A 24,514-nucleotide genomic window follows, 5' to 3' on the forward strand; every position below is an offset into this window, starting at 1 on the left:
CAGTATTTGTCTTTCAATTCGTATAAGAGCTTGCAACGTTTTTGAGAGAGCATTTCAAGAAGGCCAGTTTTTAGATATAGTATGTCTCTCACTCTCCCAGACATCATACGGGCTATCTGGCACCTGGTAGTGGTTGCGTTCACCAGTGCGCATCGCATTTGTACAGGTAACATTTCAACTTTTCAAACCATTTTCATTATATTTCCGAAACTGTTGGGCTAACATAGTTGAAACTTTGTAGGTTGATGTGTTTCGGTAATTGCTATTCGAATTTTGAATAAAAATTAATAAATTTAATAATTTAAGGGGGCCACTCCATACATGGAACTGAATCACGAAAATATTTTTTTCAGCTTACAATGCCGTGATTGGTGTCTATGGATAGATCTTTAAAAAAGATGTTAAGGTTCCTAAAGCCGTTTTTCGTCAAAATCAATCGTTTGAAAGTTAGACGCTTCCAAAGTGGAAAAACGAGTGTCCTCCCCCCTCTAACTTTTAAAATAAGAGAGTGAGAAAAGTAAAAAAAATATATGCTGTAGATTTCAATAGAAACTAATAACGAAAATTGGTTTGAACCAGATATTATTATTAGTTTTTAAGAAATAAAACATTTTCAAAAACCGCAAATATAACTTTGTCGTTCATATAAATACTATGTAAAACCAAGTTATTTTATAACTTATATTATGTCATCTACTTACTGTTACGGAACCCTTCACGAGCGAGTCCGACTCGCACTTGGCCGGTTTTCTTACTTAAATAACATTATACAAAAATTTCAGCCATACTAAAGTAATTCAAAAAAAAAAAAAATCAGAATTGGCGCTTGGCATAGCTTAAACAACAATAAAAATACCTAGCAATAATAGATTCATACTACTATAAGTTCAATAAAAATACTAATAATAAAAAATAACTTCTTAAATGGTTTGAAAAGTTGAAATGTTACCTGTACAAATGCGATGCGCACTGATGAACGCAACCACTACCAGGTGCCAGATAGCCCGTATGATGTCTGGGAGAGTGAGAGACATACTATATCTAAAAACTGGCCTTCTTGAAATTGTTGTTTTTTCGACGTTGCTAGCTCTCGTACCAAATTTTTACCCTAACAAATATACATATCGCACACGCTACGGAGATCACGTACTATGTACGCTGTGCAAACAAATACGTACTCAAAGTCAGGGACATATCGTCTAAATTCGAAAAAGAAAATTGGCGTAGTAGTAGTGTAATACACTATTAAATTACTAGGTACTGTAAACCTGTACAGTTAGTAAGGTAACTTTAAACTTAATTTACTCAAAACTAATAAAATATTGGCTGGATCTTTTCTGCTTAACAGGGCTCAGTTTTTAGATCGTGATTCGTTATTAACCTCTCATATGCCCCTGGTATAGGTATATAAGACACAATAGAAAACACATTGTGTGGATCTGCGTTCTGGCATACCAAGGGTTAAACGCTCCAATAAGTAACAGCGGGAATTTTAAACATATGTTTTGGCTCACATCATTATCATCAGCCTGTTCTCGTCCACTGCTGGACATAGGCCTCTCCAATGGCACGCCACTGAGCTCGATCTTCAGCTCTACGCATCCAACCACTACCAGCCACATGGTGATCAAAAGCACTTGTGGCATAGAAATGTTTTGGATCACACGCTGATCCAGAAACTCATGAAGGGTTAAGTAGAACTGAGTAAGTTTGTATTAGTATTATAAAAGTTACTTACCTTTAAGGTTATTGCACATATAAGGAAATGGTGTCCATCTTGTTTGACTCCAAGTCTTGACCAAGTATTTTCATTACTGGATACGTCACGCATTTGTGGCTGACTTCCTAATAAATGTTCCAAACATTTAGATCGGGCTCTTTGTCGGAGATAACTAAATTCATTCAGATTGAAGTCATGCTCATTACGCATGATTAACAAATACTTTTCAATATTATATGTGCCTATAGCAGGAGTAGGAACGGGGTGGTTTTTAGTCAGTAAGAGCAGGCTCACCCAAAGTGGGACAAGTAATTTGAAGACTTTAGTAAGTTTTTGCCCCTTAAGGTAAGCGTCCCTGCGTCCACAGGTCCGCACGTACGCATTCCGTATGATATCGTAAGTACGCTTCGCATTTTGCTGATGATGCGGTCCGTACGATGCGGATCAGTGGACGCAGTTGTAATAGTTTCTATTCCTAATAAAAAAAAAAAATTAAGATTTTTGCCAAACTCCTGCTTCCTTTCTGAGCATTACTTATGTGATCAATAGACGGTCCCTAGGCCATACTTCGTATACGGATGATCCGTGGGTACCGCACGATTTCCGGGGAGGCGGCTAACCTCCTTGCGGGATCACCACCGTGGGATCTGGAGGCGAAAGTGCTCGCGCACGTATACAACTTACGTGCGGAGGCGCATCGCCGGGGCGAAACCCCACTGCCGCGTCAGATTAGTGCGTGGCGGGATGAGCTCCGGCGCGATCTCATGGCGGAATGGAAGCAGCGACTGTCGCAACCGAGGGCTGGGCTCGCTGTTATTGCAGCGGTAAGTCCCCTCTTTGAGGAGTGGCTAGAGAGGCGTCACGGCGTCCTCACCTACCGCCTGACGCAGGTGCTTACCGGCCACGGAAGTTTCGGTAGGTACCTGTTTCGGATTCGGCGGGAGGAAACGCCCGGGTGTCGTCATTGCGAGGACCACCCAGAGGACACGGTGGAGCATATAGTAGCGGTGTGCCCTGCATGGGCTGAGCACCGCCGTGTCCTTAGGGATGTGATCGGCGACGGTGACCTCTCGCGTCCGGCCCTGGTTCAGGCCATGGTGCGAAGCGAGGGGGAATGGGACGCCGTCTCCTCCTTCTGCGAAGCAGTCATGCTAGCTAAGGAGGAGGCGGAGCGCTCGAGGGAACGATCCTCCTCACGCCCCAGCCGCCGCAGAAGACACTCCGGGCGTCGGGGATCGCGTGACGATCTCCGGCCACCGTAAGTGCGGGTCTGCGGACGACGAGCAAGGGTAGCTCGCCGCCCGATCAGAACCAGACCCGTGCGTACGGCGCGTCGCGTTCCGCGCGCGCCTCAAAGAGCCAGACCACCACAGATGGGGCCCAGTAGGGCTGATGCCCGATCCGAAGCAGGAGAAGGAACGGGGTGGTTTTTAGTCAGTAAGAGTCTGACACTCCCTCTCGCCTCACCCAAGGCGGGAGAAGTCATTGGATGATTTTCCCCCCTCAAAAAAAAGGCCATACTTCGTACCTATATTTAAAATCTTGTTTCTGGTAACGGCATGAGTGGCAAGTCTTTCGGTGGTGGAGGCGCTGCAGGTTTTCCTCCAGGTGCAGCGCCGCCGGCGGCAGCGCCTTCAGCCACAGGAGGCTCCTGGCGCGGCAACCAACCCCTAATGAAAAAACAAAAATTAAAATAAAATATAAAAAAACAATGGTGCCGCGTCACGTGGGGTAATACTTCGGCATGAATGGGCAATTGGGCAGCCGGCTGCTCGACCGAAGTGATACCACGACCCCAAAAAAACTATGTTTCACGTAATTTTAAGACGAGTAACTACTTGTTTTGTTTCGTGTTGTGTTTCGCCATATGAGTGAGGTACTGGAGCACCAACTCTGCCCTCTCATCCCCAATCCCCAAATTCTCAGTGGGTACTAAATCCCTAAAGGCACACAACGCACTTTAAATAATTAGATTGTTTACCATCTGGACCTCTTAAAGTCTTAACCCCCTATAACATTAAAAAAAAACTTTACAATATGTTTGAAGGTTTTTTTTTATTTTAAACGATACAAGATTTTTTCTAGATTGCATAAGAAGCGGTCGAGTTAATTTTCCTTGGAAAGTGCAATAAGTAAATATTGATATAGCCGGCTTGTCGCCACCTGCATACACAATGCACCGCGGCTGCACTGTTTATTTACTAGTTTAGTGCCTAGACTAGGCGTTTCTAGTTTTCTCTTAGAAAATAGCGTGTTAATATAAAGTTCCTAATGCAATGCCACGTCACGCTTTTTATCCCCGAAGGGGTAGGCAGAGATGCACATTACGGCATGTAATGCCTCTATACGATGGACACCCACTTTTCACTGGGTTAAAAGTTCCATGTAAGTGGGGATGAGCTTCTTGCCATACACGGGGCATAATTCCAGACTCCGTGCTACTACTGAGAAATTTTTCGAAAACCGAAAAAAAAACCAGTAGGTGGGTACTATTTGCTCGGGAATCGAACCCGAGACCCCTTGTCTTTACACATGCGCACACTCGACCAACGGGGCAGTCCTAAAGGTGCCTAAAGTTCCTAATGCAAGGAGCTTATATTTTATTAAAACATTAAAAATTCATTATTTACTTTGTTTTTATTATTTCATAGAATTGCCTTCGTTGTCGTAAAACAATAATCCAGTAAACACGTACCTATAATATTTTCAAAGCAATTTCCTACTGCTAAAAGGAAATAATGGGCGCAAGAGTCATCGTCCGACATACAATAATAATTCCTAGTATTGTTTATAGGTACTATTATTTGTTTGAACAAATCAAATATTTTTTTTATATCGTCTCACCTTTAATCCCCGACTTTACACCCACTCCAATTTATGTTGTAAGTCCAAGTAAATTTTATTGTATTGAAAAGTCCAAATAATTTATTTTTGACTGAGAATAGTACCCAATTTCCCGTTAGTAGAATGGAGAAGGGATTATCATTAAAACCGACTTGCAACTAGAAAGGTAACCTAACCTAACCTGACTGGATAGATTGGAACGACCCGCACTAGTAAAACAATTGCATCATCATTTATTCAACAGGCTAAGCCGTTAATTGTAAAGCTAATTAAGGTAATTGATTGCGACAGACATACAATTTTATAAATTCTCAGATGCAGATACAAATTTTATAATAACTATCGTGACACTATAGTATATATTTACTAAACAATCACGGTTTCCTCACGTACCTATATTAATTGAGAAAATCTCTACTAGTTTCGAGTTAAAGAGGGACTCTTCATCACGAGCAGCGTGCGCGTCTGGTGCATTTGAGTAATGTACGTGAGTAAACCGTGATTTTTAGTTTATTCATTACGAGTAATCTTTAATTTTACTTAACCCGTCGTAAAACTATCAACGCATGCAATATCTATGACGTAAAAAAGAGAATATTACATAATGCTTACCTAACAACCAAGTTTAACCTCCGATATATTATTTGACTTTAAACTTGACTTTGACGGTCAACAGTACGTGTTACTATTTGATCACTGAGTCATACGTTAGACCTGTCTGTAGTGTTTCAATGTCATTTTATTTATGCTCGTTTTACTAACATTATAGTAAATATTTTAATATATAGAGTGCTCTATAATACTTAACTAGCTGGTAGGTACCAGGGCGGGTCAATAAGTCCGTGACTTTTTATATTTCTTGTTATTTAATTAAAAGGGCAACACTGCTCCTGTCAACAGGCATCTATCAGTTGACTTCTGGCAAAATTTGAAGAAGCTGCGGCCTTAGGTTTGTCTTTGAGAGCCATTGATTGAGCAGACTACCGCGTAATTTAAAGAAAATGGAAAGAACTGATTTTCTTGTGCTCATTAAGCATTATTTTTTGAGAAAAAAAACCATCACACAAACCAAGGCTAAGCTTGATAAATATTGTGGGGACTCTGGACCATCAATTTCAATGGTAAAAAAGTGGTTCAGAGTATTTCGTTGCGGCCAAAGGAGCACGGAAGATGCTGAACGTTCTGAACGCCCAAATGACGTCTCTACACCCGAAATCATTGAAAAAATCCACGATATAGTGTTGGCCGATCGGAGATTGAAATTGAAAGAGATTATGGAAGCCAGGCATCTCATATGGCTCAGTGGTTACAATTTCACAACCGACCACAAACGCAAACGTGTGACAACTTTGCAAGCGTGTTTGGCGTTGTTCAACCGTAATATGGACGAGTTTTTGCATCGTTTCATAACCGTGGACGAAACATGGATCCACTACAACACACCACCACCCAAAACAGTGAGTTTCTTGGGGTGAATCGGCCCCAAAGAAGGCCAAGGTGGGTTTGTCAGCCAATAAAGTCATGGCGACCGTTTTTTGGGATGCACGCGACATTATCCATGTGGACTACCTTCAAAAGGGTAAAACAATAAATGGTGAATATTTTGCCAACTTATTGAGTCAATTTAATGTGAGTTAAAAAAAAAAACGACCGCATTTGACCAAGAAGAAAGTTCTTTTTCCCCAGAACAATGCAAGGGTGCACACTTGTGCATTTTCCATGTCGAAAATTCAAGAATTGGGCTACGAATTGCTACCTCATCCACCCTATTCTCCGGATTTAGTCCCAAATGACTATTTCCTGTTCCCAAACTTAAAGAAGTGGCTTGGTGGAAAGAGATTTGAGTCCAAATATGAAATCATTTCACAAACTAATGCTCATTTTGATGACTTCGAGAAATCATATTTTTGGAAGGGATAAAAAAATAGGAGAATCTTTGGACAGAGTGTGTGGATCTCCAAGAAGAGTATGTTGAAAAATAAAATTAAAAAATATCCGTAATCCTGTATTTTATTCAAAAAGTCACGGACTTATTGACCCGCCCTCGTAGCTATGTAATAGTAGAATTCTAGATCTTTCAACAAACAAATGAATAGGTATGAGATAAAAACAACGACTGATGTTTAAAATTATAGAAACTTTTAGAATGAACAGAATTTTAACCCAACTACATCAAGTTCGCATCTTTGTTCATACAATAGTAGTCTCTATACAGTGGAAATAAAGCCTATAATGGAGGTGGATGAGATAGGGACCGGTGTCTTCTCGGTTGTTTAGAAGTTCGTGACATATATTTATTATTGCAGTAAATACTTATGTCATAACTATAACCAAAATGGCGTGACCAAAATTAGAATTACACTAATAGGCGAGCAGTGAATAACTGAATTAGCACCTGAAGAGGTACGTGCTAACAGACGAACAGACAAACATTCGCTAAATGCAACATGTTGTAGGTATGTCGACATATACATGACAGTAGGGGCTTAGCTAGGGTCGTATCTGCCGTATTATACGGGGGGCCCCGTATAATACGGCAGCGGTCTACGGGGTCCCCAACGTGTGAAAGCAAAAATAAAAACTTCCCAATTTTTATTTAATTACAGACATTACAAGAATCTAAATAACTGCGGTAATCTTATCCTTTTTTCCGCGTAAAGCATGCGTTGAAAAGTTGGCAGCAACTTTAGGTCATCATATGGGCCCCCAAACATGGGTTCGCTGATTTAGCTAAACAAATTTTTATAATGGGCCCCGTCAAGACACGCTACACCACTGCACGACAACCATTTAAAATAAAACTTTTATTATCTACACAAAGCCCACACTTCTAACAACAACAGAGGTTTTGCAATCAACTGCAAATTGTAAACACAAAAATGTCTTATAAATTCCCCGCGAAATACAATAGTAAATTCAATATATGCGAAATTAAAGTTTATTTTCACTTCGACGAATATGTTTACGCTTCTATCATCAAGGCAGTGCGATACGACATTGTGTTTTCTACGTTTGTTATCAGAAAATTGCAGCAGCAGTGAAGACTAAACGTAATGTAGGTCAGAAATAAAGCAATACACATAGTAACAATGATTTTAATCAGTAAAGTAAACCTACGAAGTAACAAACTGCCAATAAGAAGTATATCAAAGAAATAATAAAGCGTAGGTTCGTTGCACGTCCGAATAATATTCTTTAAAAACGGTAGCGTAGTAAAGTAAATAAAGAAGAAAAATATTTTATTTGGAAAATGTACCCTATCTAGTTAGTATTTAGTAAGTAGAAGTCTGGTATTTCAACTTCTTCAGGAATAGGTGTTTCATCTTCTTCAGGAACAGGTGTTTCGATGTATTTTTTCTAATATTATTGACATATTATTCTTGTGACATTTTAATATTAATTTTGCTAATCCTTATAAGACATTATATATTATTAAACAAAACGACGAGGATGTACCAAATTGTTAATCTTATAAGCGTTTTGGATGTATCATGATCAAGATGTTTGGTGCGGATCTAAGGACCATTTTTGCAAATTTCATCTTCGGGATATTCGGGATCTTCGGGATCTTCGGGAACTTCGGGATCTTTGGGAACTTCGGGATCTTCGGGAACTTCGGGATCTTCGGGAACTTTGGGATCTTCGGGATCTTCGGGATCTTCGGGAACTTCGGGATCTTCGGGAACTTCGGGATCTTCGGGAACTTCGGGAACTTCGGGATCTTCGGGAACTTTGGGAACTTCGGGATCTTCGGGAACTTCGGGAACTTCGGGATCTTCGGGAACTTCGGGAATTTCGGGAACTTCGGGAACGTCAGGAACTTCAAGAGGGGGTGTTTCAGGAACTTCAAGAGGAGGTTTTTGAGAATCTTCAGGAGGAGGTTCCTTTATTTCTTCAGGAGTTGAACTAATACAGGAATTAGACGAAGATGCGCAAGGTGCTCTCATACACTTGCAGCCACGCCTGCGGCGACGTTCCATAGTAGGCGCTCTGCAGAAGGGAAAAAAGCTATGTAGTAATAATTACATACCAAACGACAATTTACATAAAACAAAGAAAAGCAAAAGTAAATAAAAGAAAAAAAAAAGAACAAACATACCTTCATAAAAACATCACAAGGAAAAATAGAACATAAAGTTTATAAATAAAACATTGATATTGACGAAATATCATTGAGTACGATAGAAATATTTATGTTGTTTACTCCGGGCAATGGTAATACGGGTGTTATGCCAACCAACATTATTGGCATTGTAAAAGCAATAATATTACCGCGCTTGGGCTAGCAACAATCAGCTGATTTCAAGTGCTAACAATAGACCTGGAGTGGGTCCAACTTTTTATGAAAATTATTTCGACGGGACCATCCGATATTATTAACGATTCGTACTCGGAATTCGAATCAAAGGAGAAAAATTTCCGCTTCCTTGAACGAATGTAGTCAACAACAGCTGTTTGTGCTGAAAATCTTAATAAAATAATAGACAAAAGTTAGGTATAGCTTCCTGAAAAATAATAAAAAAAACCACAAGATTAAAGGATACGATTTCATTATTAATTAAAATTAAAAAAAAAATAACATGGAAGGACTCGGAAGTATAAAATTGTAGTTGTTATTTATTCATATTTATTCATCCGCAGTTCGATTGGGAGACGTTAAACAAAATATTATTATTTAACACATTGAACGCAGTGGTGGTCATCGGTGACCGACGTTAGCGGAGGATTTCCCATTAACAGTTTTCTATTGTAGGTATCTATTCTATTTAAGTTGAGACCCGCACTACCAGCATTCTCACGGTCAGTACAGTAATACAAGATGCGATCTAGGTTTGTTCCTTACACTGTTGAAACTTTGCGATTGTATACTATATTGTAACTAGATAAGTACTCTAACTTGGGTCTGAAACTATTGTATTTGGATAATCTACGACATTGTTGTGGTATCTTAAATAAGTTTTCTATAACAAGAAAACTTATTAAAAGTACCTTTAACCAACGAACATGCATGAACAGACTGATGACTGTTGATGAAGCGAAAGAGGTATGTAAGAATCGTAGCAATTGGCGGTCCATTGTCTCTGCCTACCCCCATGGGAGACAGGCGTGAAGTTTTGTATGTATGTATATCTCAAATAAGTTTTCTATAATAAGCATCGATTTATTCGGAATGACCGACCTTCCATTTCTTATCCATATTTTTTTTTAATATACTTTTATTTACGTTGACTTTCTACAATAATACATAGCCAAGAATTAGAATACAACAGCTTCCCTAACATGGAACATTCAAGAAGATCTAACTACCTACTGCCTACAGGCAATGGAACTCAGATAACAATCACTGAATGGACACACAAATGGAGGCAGCAACAAATTGCAACCACTATAATCAATTTAAACCGATTAACAGATTTATGCGGTATCGTATGCGCAGGAGTGGCCGGGCCGGGAACGGATGTGCGCCGGGCGATACATTACCTACCGTGACGTATCGTGCCATTTGTTACAATATACTCTTAATGATCAGAGGTACTATTTTTCAAACGGAATTTTTCAATGGAGGTGTGAAATGCCTTCTGCCCCTAGAGGACATAGTACTTTAAATCAAGTACGAGGCACCTAATACTAGATTAGAAACAGAACAAAAGAAAAAATGCTATTTTGTAGCAACAAAAATAAATGTTTCAACAAGAAATTCCAATATTATGAACTGCATTTTCCAATATCCAAACATGTCTCGTCAATCGTCAACTAAAAGAAAGATACAAAAATTGCAAGTGGCATAGACAATAAGCACTCTATTCCTATGGCTTCTAGTTTTGGCTGTAGGCCAGTACGAAGCTCGCCGTATATTTGATGTCAGATCTAAATTCTGTATCTTTAAAAACAAGTGTTATATTTTCAAACGGTTTATTGGCTTTCGTTACAGTTACCCAGAGAAATAGTTTTATTTATTTAATTGGCCACCATCTTGCGTCAGCTGATTGGTTAGAATGTTTGAAATACGAATGGATGAATTTGTTTACGCGGAGTTGTTATGTGAGTATATGTTTCTTTTTTATAAACTTTTATTATTTGTTTTACACTTTATTTTATCATACATTGATACAAAGGTGGACTTAATGCCAATTTGGCATTCTCTAACAGTCAACTTTAGGGTGATGCAGAGAGACAACAGTAGGTGTAAAACCAGCATTTGTTGAAATATTATAAACTTATTTTATTGCGTTCTCTGTGATTGGAAATAATTCAAGTCCGTGATAAAAATGGCGCTAAAAACGAAGTGTTGTTAAGTCAAGCAAGAGAAACATGATAGTCAGGTATTTTATTTCAAATGCCATTTTTTGTTCTACATCAATTGCAGTTTCTTTATATTCGCACCTTGATTACAAAAATATTATTTATGAGAATTAAATACCTTGTACATAATCTATGAAAAACATATTGTAGTACGAGTAAAATACAACTAATGCATTAATGTAATTAAATAATACGCATAATGTAATCCTATCTTGATTCCACATACATATTACCTGCGCAGACGCGTTCATTGATATTTACGTGTACTTAGGTACCTACTGCAATCTCGGGTATTGGTTTACGGACATATTATTCCATGCTCATTCAATCGGCTGACATATTATTATGAAAAATGTGAAACCGTACAGGTATTTAGTTTTTGATACGCAAAAAGCATTGTCGAAATTAGTCAAATTAGTAATTAATCTCAGCTACAAGTATTAGAGGGCAGATGTCTGATCCGGAGCTGCGGACTACCTAGCGGGTTTACCGGGGCTCCGGCTCGAAAAGCAGGAGTAGGAACGTGGTGGTTTTTAGTCAGTAATAGTCTGACACTCCCTCTCGCCTCGCTCGCCCAAGGCGGGATGAGTCATAGAATGATTTTCGCCCCTCAAAAAAAAAAAAAAAAGTATTAGGCAAGCCAGACTCATATACGATAGTCGTTGCAGCTAGTTAGAAACTTCAAACATAACACTATTTATAAGTTGTGGAGTGCAGATGTCAGCTTTGTTTAGCAGAAGCCAAAGAGGCAGGGCTCAGAATCAGTGCCAATCCCAAAAAGTAATTAGGCAAAAACCAGTGGAAAGAATTAGGAAACATTGTTTTTTTTCTTTAAGTCTTCCAGATTTGTACAGAAATTGTGTAATCAAGAAATATTAACGCAGTATAAGTGCTTTTAAGTTATACTTTAGTTTATATTTTAATATAATTATTGCAATAGGACTTATAACACAAATGGCGAAAAGAGGGTGTACATTGTATAGCGGCATTACGTGCATTTATGTGCACCTCTGCCTAATCCTTTGGGGATAAAAAGCGTGACGTTCTTTACAATAATTGCTTTGAGGATTCAGGAAGAAATAACGTAGAAAGATTTATCTCCCGTATAGCTGAACTAAACTGAGCTCGAGACGTGTCATGTCATGGCGTCGGCGTCGGCGCATCTATTCGGTGTCTATTTGCGTGTGCGCAGCCCGATCGGCACGCAAGTGCAACAACCCCGTCCACAGTCGCCAGGTTTCAGGTTCATAACGGGACTTTATATTATCACTCGACACTTGATACTGAGAAGAATCTTACAAATGAGTATTCATAGAGAATTTAGGGTAAAAGGAATGTTTTGTGCTTGGAGGAAAGGAGTATGGTAAGTATGGGGTCCTAGTAGGACGACGTATGCACGTATATATTTATTCTTTGAAAATGTAATGAAATGAAATTTATTTATTTGCAAGAATTGTAGAACGGTTTGGTATCTACAGATTACTACACTTCTACTACATTAATATTATGTATGTATATACTATCGTAAGAGTACTTTTGAAATGCCACCCTCATTTCGTTTCATTTAAAATGTTAACACGTAAAAGCGCTTTGCAACCTATTTGGGATACTAAAAAATCATTGCAGAATAATTATGCGACAAGGACAAGGATATCAATACAACATAATGACCTAATAGATTGAAATCACAATATTTGATGCGTTTACGAATGAAAAGATTACAATCTATTCTAGTTGCTGTATGACGTTCATGTAGATATCTGTATAATATTATATCGCGAGCTAATTATTACGTAAAAAACAGATATTTTTAAATGTACAAGTGCGTCATAAAATGGGCTGAGTTCAGGAATGGCTGAAAGTTTGTCGAAAACAAATAATAGTTGGAGATGTTACAGGAATTTCTATGCTAATGTTGCATAGAACAACTGAGAAACTTCATATGAAAAAAGACTCTTTCAAATAACGATTTAGTGTAAAATTTAAAGATGGAGAGAATGAGATTTTTTTTAAGGGTGGAAAATTATCCCATGACTTCTCTCGCCAGAGTGAGGCGAGAGGAAGTGTCACTCTTACTGACTAAGAAACCACCCCGTTCCTACTCCTGCTTTTCGAGCCCGCTAGGTAGTCTGCAGCTCCGAGGAGGAGATCCTGGCTTTATGACATCCATCGCAGTCTATGGCGCAGCATGCAACTAGCTTCACTGACGGACAGACTGAAAGACTATTTTATTCCTTTATTTGTTGACGTTTCACAACTACCTAAGTATATGGTTTAATTGGAATAAATGATTTCACTTTGACTTTGTTTCTAGATAGCTGTAATAATTACAAACCTTTGCAAAATGAAGGTACCACAAGAAGAAGTCTTTATATCTTAGAAGAAGTTGTAACGTACCAATATCACGTTCTATTCATTCATGGTACGAGTCCCGCAGAATTCGAAACATTTGGCTGCCGCCGCGGCATCGGACATGCAACTCATTTACTACAAGTGCAGTGACACTAACCTATCCTAACTGACACTATGTCTGGATCATATTCGTCTAGACAACTTGTTCTTATTTGTATCACTAGAATAGGACTAGTTTACATCTAGACTACATCTTATACTAGTCTTACTTCTTACTAATATTATTATAAATGCGAAAGTTTGTGAGTTTTTATGTTTGTATGTATGTTTGTTAGTCAATCACATCAAAACGGTTGAAGGAATCGTTATCGCTAGAGCCTACCTATTCTTTTGGTTTATTTCTTTCCATGAATAAAAATCCATAGAAAAATCATCAGGTAGCCACTTTTCTGGATGGAAAGAGATGGTCTTTTCCCAAATGTCTAAGACAGGGATGCACTTTTTTCCAGATGATATAGTTTCAATGTATGTTTCTAATGTTAGAAAGAAAGAAAGAAAGAAACATAACTTATTCGGCACCAGACACGATGCACTAAAACACAACACAAACAAAAGTACTCATTGTTACAGTACACAAGCTAGAATTAATTACATATCTATTAAAGTATGGAGATCGTTACATCATACCCATTTAAAGGGTATCAGGACATTAGTATGAGTCATCACTGCAATAGGATGCAATAGGACGCAATGGACTTTAATTAGAAATACATTTTAATATAGAACAGAGTAATTGTACATTTAATATTGATGGTAAATTTCGAATGATGACACTGATGATGGAGACTGGATCATTGATTGAGGGGGATACAGTGTATGACCAAATAAAATATTAAACGTTCAACTAAAGAATTCAGAAGCAAGTCAATTAAAATCAAATTCAGAAAACCGTCCATACTAAGTAAACCACGATACAAGAATTTATTGACCAACGTAATAGGTAATAGGGAGAAGAACAAATACTACATTCCAGCAACAACGAACACAAGATAATTTAGACGCTAAAGAAAACAAAACTCCTTTATTACTCGATTAAAAGTCCCTTACACAAAGTGCAATTATCGTAAAGGAAAATAACCTTTATCGTAGAACATGCATCAAGAGATTAGGATCAAAGTTGTGCCTACTGGAATTCGCAGTACCAGAGCATAATATACAGTGAACGAAATACCCAGCATCGGCACGCCCACGGCTACATTTTGTAAATCAATATGACGATGAATTTTATGCAGAAAATCAATAGGACATTTTGGTAAAAGACTAAAGTAGTAAGATTTGTGATGGTGGACATGAGAAAAATGAACGTGAAAAGATCTTATTACATGCCTAAAAGACGATATCCTGCCTATAAGCCTGACAATACCTATTTAGTTGGAAAAGAAGAATTAAAGACAGAGTTTCGTGATATACATATAGCAGAGGAACTAAGTTCAGTGGTAGAAATGGGTCGACTCCTCTGGTGTTGCAGGAGTCCATGGGCGGCGCTGATCGCTTACCATCAGGTGATTTGTCTGCTCCTTTAACACCTATTCCATAAAAAATACTAATCCCTATAAAATAATTACAGCATTACTCAACTTCATAGGACGAAGTGAATCTTCTGCCAATTTGCTATGGTGATTGAATTTTGTACGTAAATCAGTAACGGACGGAGTCTAACGAGTACATTATGCGCATTTGTAACGATATCCGCCCACAGACAACGGGATGGATGCATTCTGCAACAATTGTGGGAATACGTGAAAAGCTCGTGATTTATTCGACAACGGTCTGAAATCCGAATGAGAGAGATCGGAAATCAATAAATGTTAAATGATATTTATTTTTGCAATGTAACTCTTTTACACGTCAATCTCTTAAATAACTAGATGAAGCCGGCATTTCCTATCGGACTACTCTGAGAAGAAATGCCGAAATAAACTCAGAGGTCATAGTCTCTTTTAAAGTTCAGTCAAAATCAATTAAAGATATCGAAGAACCGTGGAAGTTGATTCTGTAAAGTTGTGTTTAATACTTAATGCAGCATTAATAAATGCGATGTGTACGGTTTATCTATATCACTATAGCTCGCTGATCTATACTAGCTAAAGCTAGGATAAAATTCCTAATAAAATTGCAAACAATCTCAAGAATAGCCCCCGGCGGGGTTATTGTATTTGCAAGAAAATAATGAAGGAGGCGGGAAGCAGCGATTTGTCGCGGCGGGATAGTCTTCTAAATGATATACATTCACTGAACCCACTCACACGCCCTCGCCACCACGAATAATTGGTTCCTGAGTCGGCAGAGCTTAGCGGGAGGCAAGATCCTAATTATTGTTAGACTTAACTTTGCCTCGAAATCAAAATTAAGCATAAATCTGTTTTAGATACCATTGGATAAAACAAGTAAAGATTATCTATTATTATTAATACGAACGGAGACGTGCATAACAGTCAACTTAATAAGGACATTAAAACGACCATTCGTCGAATTGTATTTTTTAATCCCCTAAAGTCCCTGCCCGTGGTTTTATAGATGTGAGAGTGATATAGACTTCAGCATATCAACTTCAAAATCAAAGTTTCAACTTTATACTCTTGTAATAAAGGTGAAAATATAGAAAGAACTTGATGTGCAGTTTTCTGTTACTAATACTATAATGTAGAATCCGAGCAGACGTGACTTAAAGCTCGTCCACAGTTGGTCAATGTGATCGGTATAGCGACAGAAAAGGAAATTTAATCTATTTTCAATTCGCATTAATATTTGTTTCGACAACACGACATCTACGTAGATATTTTTCTTAGAATATTTTACAGAATGGAAGCACGTAAAGAACGTGGAAATCCTAGTGACATAAGAGCCTAATGACATAAGAGCCAAAACCAAACCCAATTCTCCGCGAGTCCAAAGGTTTACCAAGCAACCCAATTAGACTGATTGACGTAAGAAAATTATTTCCAACACCGTAACAACGAAGTTTAAAAAATAATTAGACAAGAATATGAAACACTTGGCTCATTCAAGCAAAGTTTGACAGACAGCCTGACGAATGGACAGTTACTATGTAGGTATTGTCAACAATTGACGTCATCAGTCACAAGACACTGAAACTCGTTAAGTTTTACAGAAGCCAATTAGCTGATAATATTTTTCTTACTATTGGATATTTATTCTCGAATGCACTAAACTTGAAAAAATGCCGTGCCTTGAATATAGGGTGCGCATTCAAAGAAATAAACTGAACCTATTTACTTCAACGCAACAATTTCTTTTTGTGTTTTAAATTCTTGCATTCGAAGTGGTGGTATATATTAGTTACCGACATGGCCTATGAGCATCATTAATCAATTAATTCAATTATATGTTATAACGTGAAAACGGTAAATTACAAAGATTGCTGTGAAGCTGAGTAGCGAGCAACTGAATTGAAGTTCCAATCCAAAACTGCTCTCCTCAAATCCAATTTCAAACTTCCAATGAAAAATAAAAATTACTCCTTAGATCCCAAATGGTCAGCCTAATGATACAATAAATCATAAAGCAGATTGATATAACTTTGAAGCTGTAGAGCCAAAAACAGATGCAAACAGACACCAAGAAGATGCAACGATTTTCTAAAATAGTAAAAGAGCAGCATCCCGAGAAGCTGAGGTAATAAATTAAACTAGTGTACCGTTACCGGGTGTGCAGCGTTAAAATTATCAGGTCCTGGGTGGAGACAAAGAGATCTAAGTCTATATCGGGTGTGGCCATGTATGGCTCGACGGGGAGCACTGTCCCGGAATAGTTGGTGCATCCTTTCAGGGCTTACAGCGGGAGAAATTTTGGAAGAAAATATTATGGGGGATTTATCACATTAACACATGCTAGAAATAGTTTCGGTTCAATTAAAATTGGTTAAATTAGTTTCGGTTAAAATGTGTTTTAAGGCCAGATTTTACCAAATTGAAACAAAACTGATTCATTTTTTAGCTTGAGTTGAAATGTTACTGTTGTCCTAAATAGGTGATGCCTTAAATTAGGCAGAAACTTTACCTTCACAAAGTTACTTGCCAGAAAATAACAGGAAAAAGAATCATCTGGCACTAGGAATAAAAGCAGGAATAAAGGCAATAGACGGACTTTAATAACGTCAGTCATAAAAATAATGGCAGGTAGTGCGATGTTGATGTCTATCACACATACAATTTCCGTAACTTGTTAAACTCGATGGAAGGTGAGGCATTGATGGGATGAATACATGGCACTCAACACGTTCAATCAAATGGAACTATTAGGGCACAAGAAGAGCTGTTCGGAACATCAGTTACTAGGTGTTGTTAGATTACTTTGGTTCTAAATGCTTTGTGTCAAAGATTGTAGAACTTTGAGAACGGTAGATTTAAGTTGTATTTTCTAATATTCAGCATCCCCGATCCAAGACGTTCATTAATTCGGTCATTCATGTCCCTGGGTCGCGCGCGGCGGACTTCAGTGTTTTCATGTTTGTATCTACTATAGATCCGGGCTTACAGGAGTTGCAGCGGTGTGGGAGGTTGTGGCGATGTGACTTATAAATAACGGGTGATTTTTTAAGTGGTTAGGATTTGATTTACAACAAAAAAAAAACACAACAATAATGAAAAATTTGATGAAATCTTTATTGGAATCATCACACGGTAGCGCGCGCCATTCACAGTAACGTTTCGGCCATTGTCGTTGGGCCTTGCGAATGGGCCATCTGAACCGGAGCATTTGGATGAAATCATCATTAAACATAAAATTATATTGACCGTTCTATCGATTTCATCAAGTTTTTCATTATTTTTGTGATTTTTTTTAATTAAATCACCCGTTATAAAATAGATTCTTTGTAAGTGTTAATGAAATACTACTACCAAACTCTACAAAATTATTATTTAAATAATATTTCGTTATCAATATTTATGCTGAGGCAGCCCTGGTGCATCACGTTCAATGCAAATAAAGTTAAAACATGGCGGACGTGGACGATGCGCGCGCGCATTTAGAACGTACCGGGCCGTCTCGAAATTAACTACAAAACGTTTACTGTTGCCATGCGCGTGTCAACGCTTAGATATGCACATTAGTTTGAGGAAAATAGCTTTCGCTATGTCTTAGCACGAAGATAAACGATTATAATGTGTTCAAGAATTGAAGAGTTTGAATAAGTTTTTGTCTTACAGCAATTTCATGTGGAGTCCATTTGTTACGTTACAAAGGATTTTATTTTTATTAAGTTGTAACTAACTTTCAAATAGGAGTAGTTTCTTTGGATTAACTAAAAATCACGGTTTACTTAATACACGTGCATTAATAGAGAAAAGCTCTATTAATTTCGAGTCATAAAGGGACTCTTTATCATGAGCAGCGTACGTAGACGCGGCGACGTCGCGCAGCATACTCATTCCTTTGGATTCTTATGCTCTTAAGAGTCATTATATGAATAATATATTTTTTACGAACCCACACCAATTTTTACTTTCAATGCTACAAAACTAAAAATTGTTTAAACCCAACAACAAACTTGAATAAAGAGAGGGAAAGCATATCAATATATTTATCAAGGTGAATCGATTTTTCTACGAACAACTCTCACATATGTCAAAATCTCACAGGATCCAGACATGTGGTTCACGAAGCCACTACTTTGCATAATGGCGTACGACACATTAACTTCAAATTACTTCCAAGGCCTACAAATTACTAAGAACCGATTGAACAGGGGTTTGTATCGATTTCCCATTATATCGCTTCTATTTTTAGTCGAATACGAGTATTATCGATGGCAGAATGCGGCATTGCATCGATCGTAATCTGGTTGCCATTTGTTATGTTTCCCAGATATTATGATAGGTTCAATTGTGAATGGTATATTATACTTGGGTGATTTATTACTGGTTTTGGAATATATACTTAGTATCTACCATGCTTGATAAAGCAATGAGGAGAGGTTTAGGAGATGTATTGTTCTTAAAGGAGGACTATATTCATAAAGACCTATGTTCATCTGTCATCTGTTGATGTCTTCCAACTGACAATGATGATAATGACGATAAATCCTATTACGATGCGGATTTGTATGTTTTATGAATTTTTAATTCTAAATTTCGTGTGATCTAATGCACTTTTGTGTGCAACGGAAACTGTACGGCCAACTAATGGTGGTAATTTTAAGAACGATTTTGATAAAAAATTATACATTCGACGCAGCGGCGGCCTTACCCATTGCGAGGCTCCGGGCGGCAGGTCTTTGCGAGGCCCTTTGTCCTTCGTAAAAAGTATGTGATGCGAAAGTAGGTCTGGTTGTTTGGTTTAGGTACTTGTTATGTTTGACGAGAAATACTAAAGTTATACAAATAAATAAAATTTGAGTTTTAAAAGATTTTACTTTGAAAGATTTGCAAAATTAACAAATACAGAGATGATACATTTTAAAATTGATGTTTGCGAGTTTTCCTTAGACTAAAATTTTTAATTAAACTGTTTTAAATAATCTAACGAATGAGCTACGTCATTTTCGATGGAAAGAATAGCAAGGGCTGAAAGCCGATCTTGTCTCATCGAATTCCTCAAATATGTTTTAATGATTTTAAGCCTCGAAAAACTCCTTTCAGCAGACGCAACTGTAACAGGTGTGGTGGCAATAATTCTCAGGACTATTTCGATAGTGGGGTAAACTTCGGTTAATTTTTTTTCTATTATGTATTTCAGCACCGAGATAATGTCGTCGTTTCCTTCATACACACGAATGAACATATTCAGTTCTTTGTACAATTCATGTCCATCAATATCACATGATTCTCCTACTGTCATAGATATTTGCAAGTCGCTGCATCGTTTCAAAAGTTCACTATCACTAATTTCCTTTAATCTTTTTGTATTATACATGAAACCAAATATGCTCTCATGGTGTTTAAGTGCCTCAAACCTAGGATGATAGCTTGCGCGCACGTTGTCGACAATAACATAAAAATAGTTTATTTTGAAAATCTCTGAACTTCATCTTTCCCTTCATAATCAAAATGCCTTTTTTACGTCGTCTTCTGACTTCTTTAAACTGTCTGTCAATCTCATTTTCCTCTTACTCAATACTTCAAATAGGTACTATATTTTACACTTTTCCAGCTCACTCAATACTTTAAATACTATAAGAACGTAAAATTGAAAGATATTTACGGTACAGAACGACTTTGTAACTCATATTGTAAGTAAAATAATTCCAAGGTGATAAGAGTTGACGAACAAAATGAAACACGGGGATTCCCCGAGAGATAGAATAGCAGAACATTAACTGTCTCGACTCCCGAGCTGACCCGAATGCTATACGATTAAAAAACAGATCTTCAATTATTTTGAGGCGCGATATTCAAGTACTATCAATTACACTGTTAGAAATTTCTATTGTAATTTTGCAACAAATGCGTTGGAAGTACACTGCCAAAACATTATTGTAAAATTAAAGCTGTTTTAGTAATTTTAATGGAATTAGTTAAGTAACTAACTTTATTTTAATTTACCGCTATGTTATAACCTGAATAAGTAATTAAGGATCAAAATAAAAAGTTTTAAAAAATCTATATTTTTTTAAATTTGCTTGGGTTGTGTAGCGCGAGGCCCTTGCAAGAGCGAGGCCCCGGGCGATTGCCCTGTTCGCCACCCCCTAAGGCCGCCTCTGATTCGACGCAACGTCATCCCTTCTTTTATCCCCGAAGGGGTATGTAGATGTGCACATTACGGCATTCCTTTACCAACATTTCTAGCAAATAAACTAATTCAATTTAAATCTTCTTCTATAATTTCCAAACATTAAAATCAACAAGCGCTTGACAGAAACACTGCGTCACTATCAGAATATCCACAATAACAAACTTTGCCCTTCAAAAAACCTCAAAACAACAACGTAGGTCATGTATAATATTGGCAATGTCAGCTACTACTGTATACTAACCTCCCTGAAAAGCGATCCATATCAAAAGGTTCCACGCACGACGTGACACGACACGATCAATTTCCTCAGGCTTCAGCTAATAAGCGTGATTGACGTGGCTGTGTGGGAGCACAAAGATCCCTCCGTCACGCCACATGAACGTTCCCACGGTGCCAAGGACGAGAGGGATGTCATTTCATACCACTTTGACATTTTGTTAATAATGCACGTATACGATAGGTCAACTAGAAGAAATATATAGATTGGATAGAAAAAAGCAGTTGGTGATATAACAACGACTGATGAAGACGGAGAGAGAATTAAAAAAGAAGATATTGCACTAACAGTTAGCTAAGGATGAAGGCAAAATCATTGAGAACACAAACAATCTTTAAAGACAGTATGATAGCATGAGCCAATCAGACTACATGATAAGTAAAATACAGTTACACAATATTCTGTTGATGTAGTGACAGAGGTGTGTAAGAATCGTAGTAATTGGCGTTCCATTGCCTCTGCCTACCTCCATGAGAGACAGGCGTGAGGTTACGTATATATGTATGTGTAACACAATGGCTCTTATCGTCCTGGAAAATTTTACTGACGGAGATTCAATTTGTCAATATTAGCATCAATTGGTATTGACGTCTTTAATTAAATGCGGATCGTACGCGACGCTCTGCAACAATTTAGTTGCGGTAGGAGATACGCTTCAAAGAGCTTAATAATAAGCCATGCAAAGGACTTATTATCAGGAAAAGTCGAACTTTTCGTGACAAGAAAGTAACAAATATGAGAATTCAATTTAAGATATCGATCACAAATGGAATAAAAGAAACAGTCGTTAAAATAACATAACATGTTTATTTTCACGAAGGCCCAGAAAAGACAGAATGAAAAAAATATTTAGGTCATCGCCTGGACAACATTAGCTACATGTTAGAAAAAAAAAATCAGAAAAGCCATTTTACATCTACCAGCCCTACGATCCAATACTATAAAGCATTATGGACATAGACCAACATTGAACTTGCTACCATGCAGAGAACAATAACCGATAGTACACCTATAGTAAGAAAATATACTATTCTCCATTCAATAGTACAATACGAATATACTCAAGACTATAAAATACATTTTACGTAGTCTTCATAGCTTTTATGATTGTTTGTTCTAAGATTTGTAAATACCAGAATTTTTTTTTTGTTTGGTACGTTGATGCCTCTTTTTCTCCAGAATATTATTGTACATTATCATTAGAACTTGAGACCGGTTTATTTACCATGTTTATTTATGTCGATGAGGATGAACAACGTTACTGACCTTGTCAGTTTAAAAACTTAAATTATTGTACCTGTACTATTTCTGATATTAATATGGTATTAACGGCAAATTATGGCGCATTTTTGTTACTCTGTCACTACTACCTTCAGTTCAGTGTTAGACGTCTTTCAGTTACTGTTCATAAATCATTATGCATAAATCATTTTCCAAAAGCAAAAAGCCTTCAAAAACATCAGTTTTATATTTTGCATTTCATAAAGTCTACATTAATGCACAAAAATCGAATTTTGTATTCAGTGATTGCTGAAGAAAGTATTGCTAAACTGTTTTGTTAAGATACAAGACTACTAGTACTACCCTCTAGTAGATTAGAATGTTGGCAACATAAAATAATCTGTTATAACACTTTTAGATTCAGTAGAAGCAGATTAAGCTTACTGCAATGAACTTCTCATAAAAACTTTTTAATCAATAGAACTAACCAATTATTTCAACGACGATGTTTCCCGCATCTCACTCAACACGTCCAAATGATTACTCTAAAGAATTGAGAGCCCGTATCCATCTAATTCAACGAGCCAATCCCATCACCACTTCATCATCCCGTTCATCGAATAATTCAATTAAGACTATATTAGTTCGCACGTATTAATTTAATTACCAAACAAATCGGTTCGGTCTAGGTCAAATGTTTCGTGCCAATTTGGCCAGTATCTACCGGATTTAATGAAGTCTCATAAGCCGATTGGCAGGATACTGTAGTTTTTGGGGAGATTCACTATTTCGGTTACAAATAAACTGATATAGCTGGTATTTTCTGGTTTACAAAGTTTTGTTTTGGAATTATCCGTTATTACTTATATACCATAAAAACTTTTTACAGTTATCGTGCATTTTTTATGGAACACGCCGCGTAAACGAGCTTACTTAACACCTGATGGTAAGGAATTGCCGCCGCCCATGGATACTTGAAACACCAGAAGCGTTACAAGTGCGTTGCCGGTTTTTTGAGGGTTAGAAATTTAAGGGTTGTTGGGGAATCGGGGATTGGGAAGGGGTGAATTGGGCCTCCGGTGACCTCACTCACACAACGAACTTACGTGATCTAAAACTGATATATTTTAGTAATGCACAAAGTTATGGCTAAGAAATAATGTAGTATCTAATTTACTGGATTTCTTTTTATAAAATTGATGCGTTGCGAGTCCAGGCCGCGTGTTAGTGAATAATAAAGCACTATGTCCTAATTACATAATTAATTGACCTAATTACACTGACGCTGTAATAAGAATTTAATTTTTAATACACAAACCCTTTGATGAAAACGTAAACCTAATTTAGCAGGAATAAATGAGCCTGACCATCACCTCTTTAGACTGTCTTATTATAAATATCTTATCGTCACACTTTTTTACCCCTGAAGGGGTAGGTAGAGATACACATTACGACTCGTAACGGCACAGTACAATGTACACGCACTTTTCACCATTTGCGTTATAAGTCCCATGTAATGATGGTGAGCCTATTGCCATATACCGGATACAATACCAAACTCCGAGCTACTGAGAAATTTTCGAAAAACCGAAAAACGACCACCAGTTCTTCGCTCGACCCGGGAATCTAACCAGAGACCCTTTGCCCGGTCGTCGAACTAGCGACTACTCGACCAACAAGGTAGTATTAATCTAAATAAATAAACTGTATTAGTGAATAGTAACAAGACTGCAAGTATGTATGTATGTACCTATGCATGTAAAACGTATGTATGACGAACAACAAAAACTGTGGAGTACAATGATTGTTATTGTGATGACAATGAGTCACTAAATCATACTTCTCTCAAGGTCAGTGGAAACGTCGCTAGCATCGTTCAACTAGCTAGTACATTCTGTAATAATAGATTCAAACACTGGGAGAATATGCGTATTAATTGTATGGTAAAGTAGATAAATGAAGTATAATAAAAAATGTATCAATCTGTGATACTTGATAAGAGATGTCAATAATAAAATTCCTAGAATACGTAGTTTTTTATG

At 37.4% G+C, this 24,514-nt stretch overlaps 1 protein-coding gene across 1 annotated transcript in view; it reads right to left on the reverse strand.

Annotated features, from left to right (window-relative positions):
* Positions 1-7,645: 7,645 nt before the first annotated feature.
* The window catches only part of LOC118270378 (autotransporter adhesin BpaC), a 33,940-nt gene continuing 17,071 nt past the window's right edge, over positions 7,646-24,514 (reverse strand). The window contains exon 2 of the mRNA XM_035585955.2: positions 7,646-8,554. Within this exon, the coding sequence (XP_035441848.2) occupies positions 8,080-8,554 (475 nt within the window). The 3' untranslated portion in view covers positions 7,646-8,079. The remainder of the gene's footprint in view (positions 8,555-24,514) is intronic.

This window comes from Spodoptera frugiperda, chromosome 15, assembly GCF_023101765.2.
Source record: "Spodoptera frugiperda isolate SF20-4 chromosome 15, AGI-APGP_CSIRO_Sfru_2.0, whole genome shotgun sequence".
Lineage (NCBI taxonomy): Eukaryota > Metazoa > Arthropoda > Insecta > Lepidoptera > Noctuidae > Spodoptera > Spodoptera frugiperda.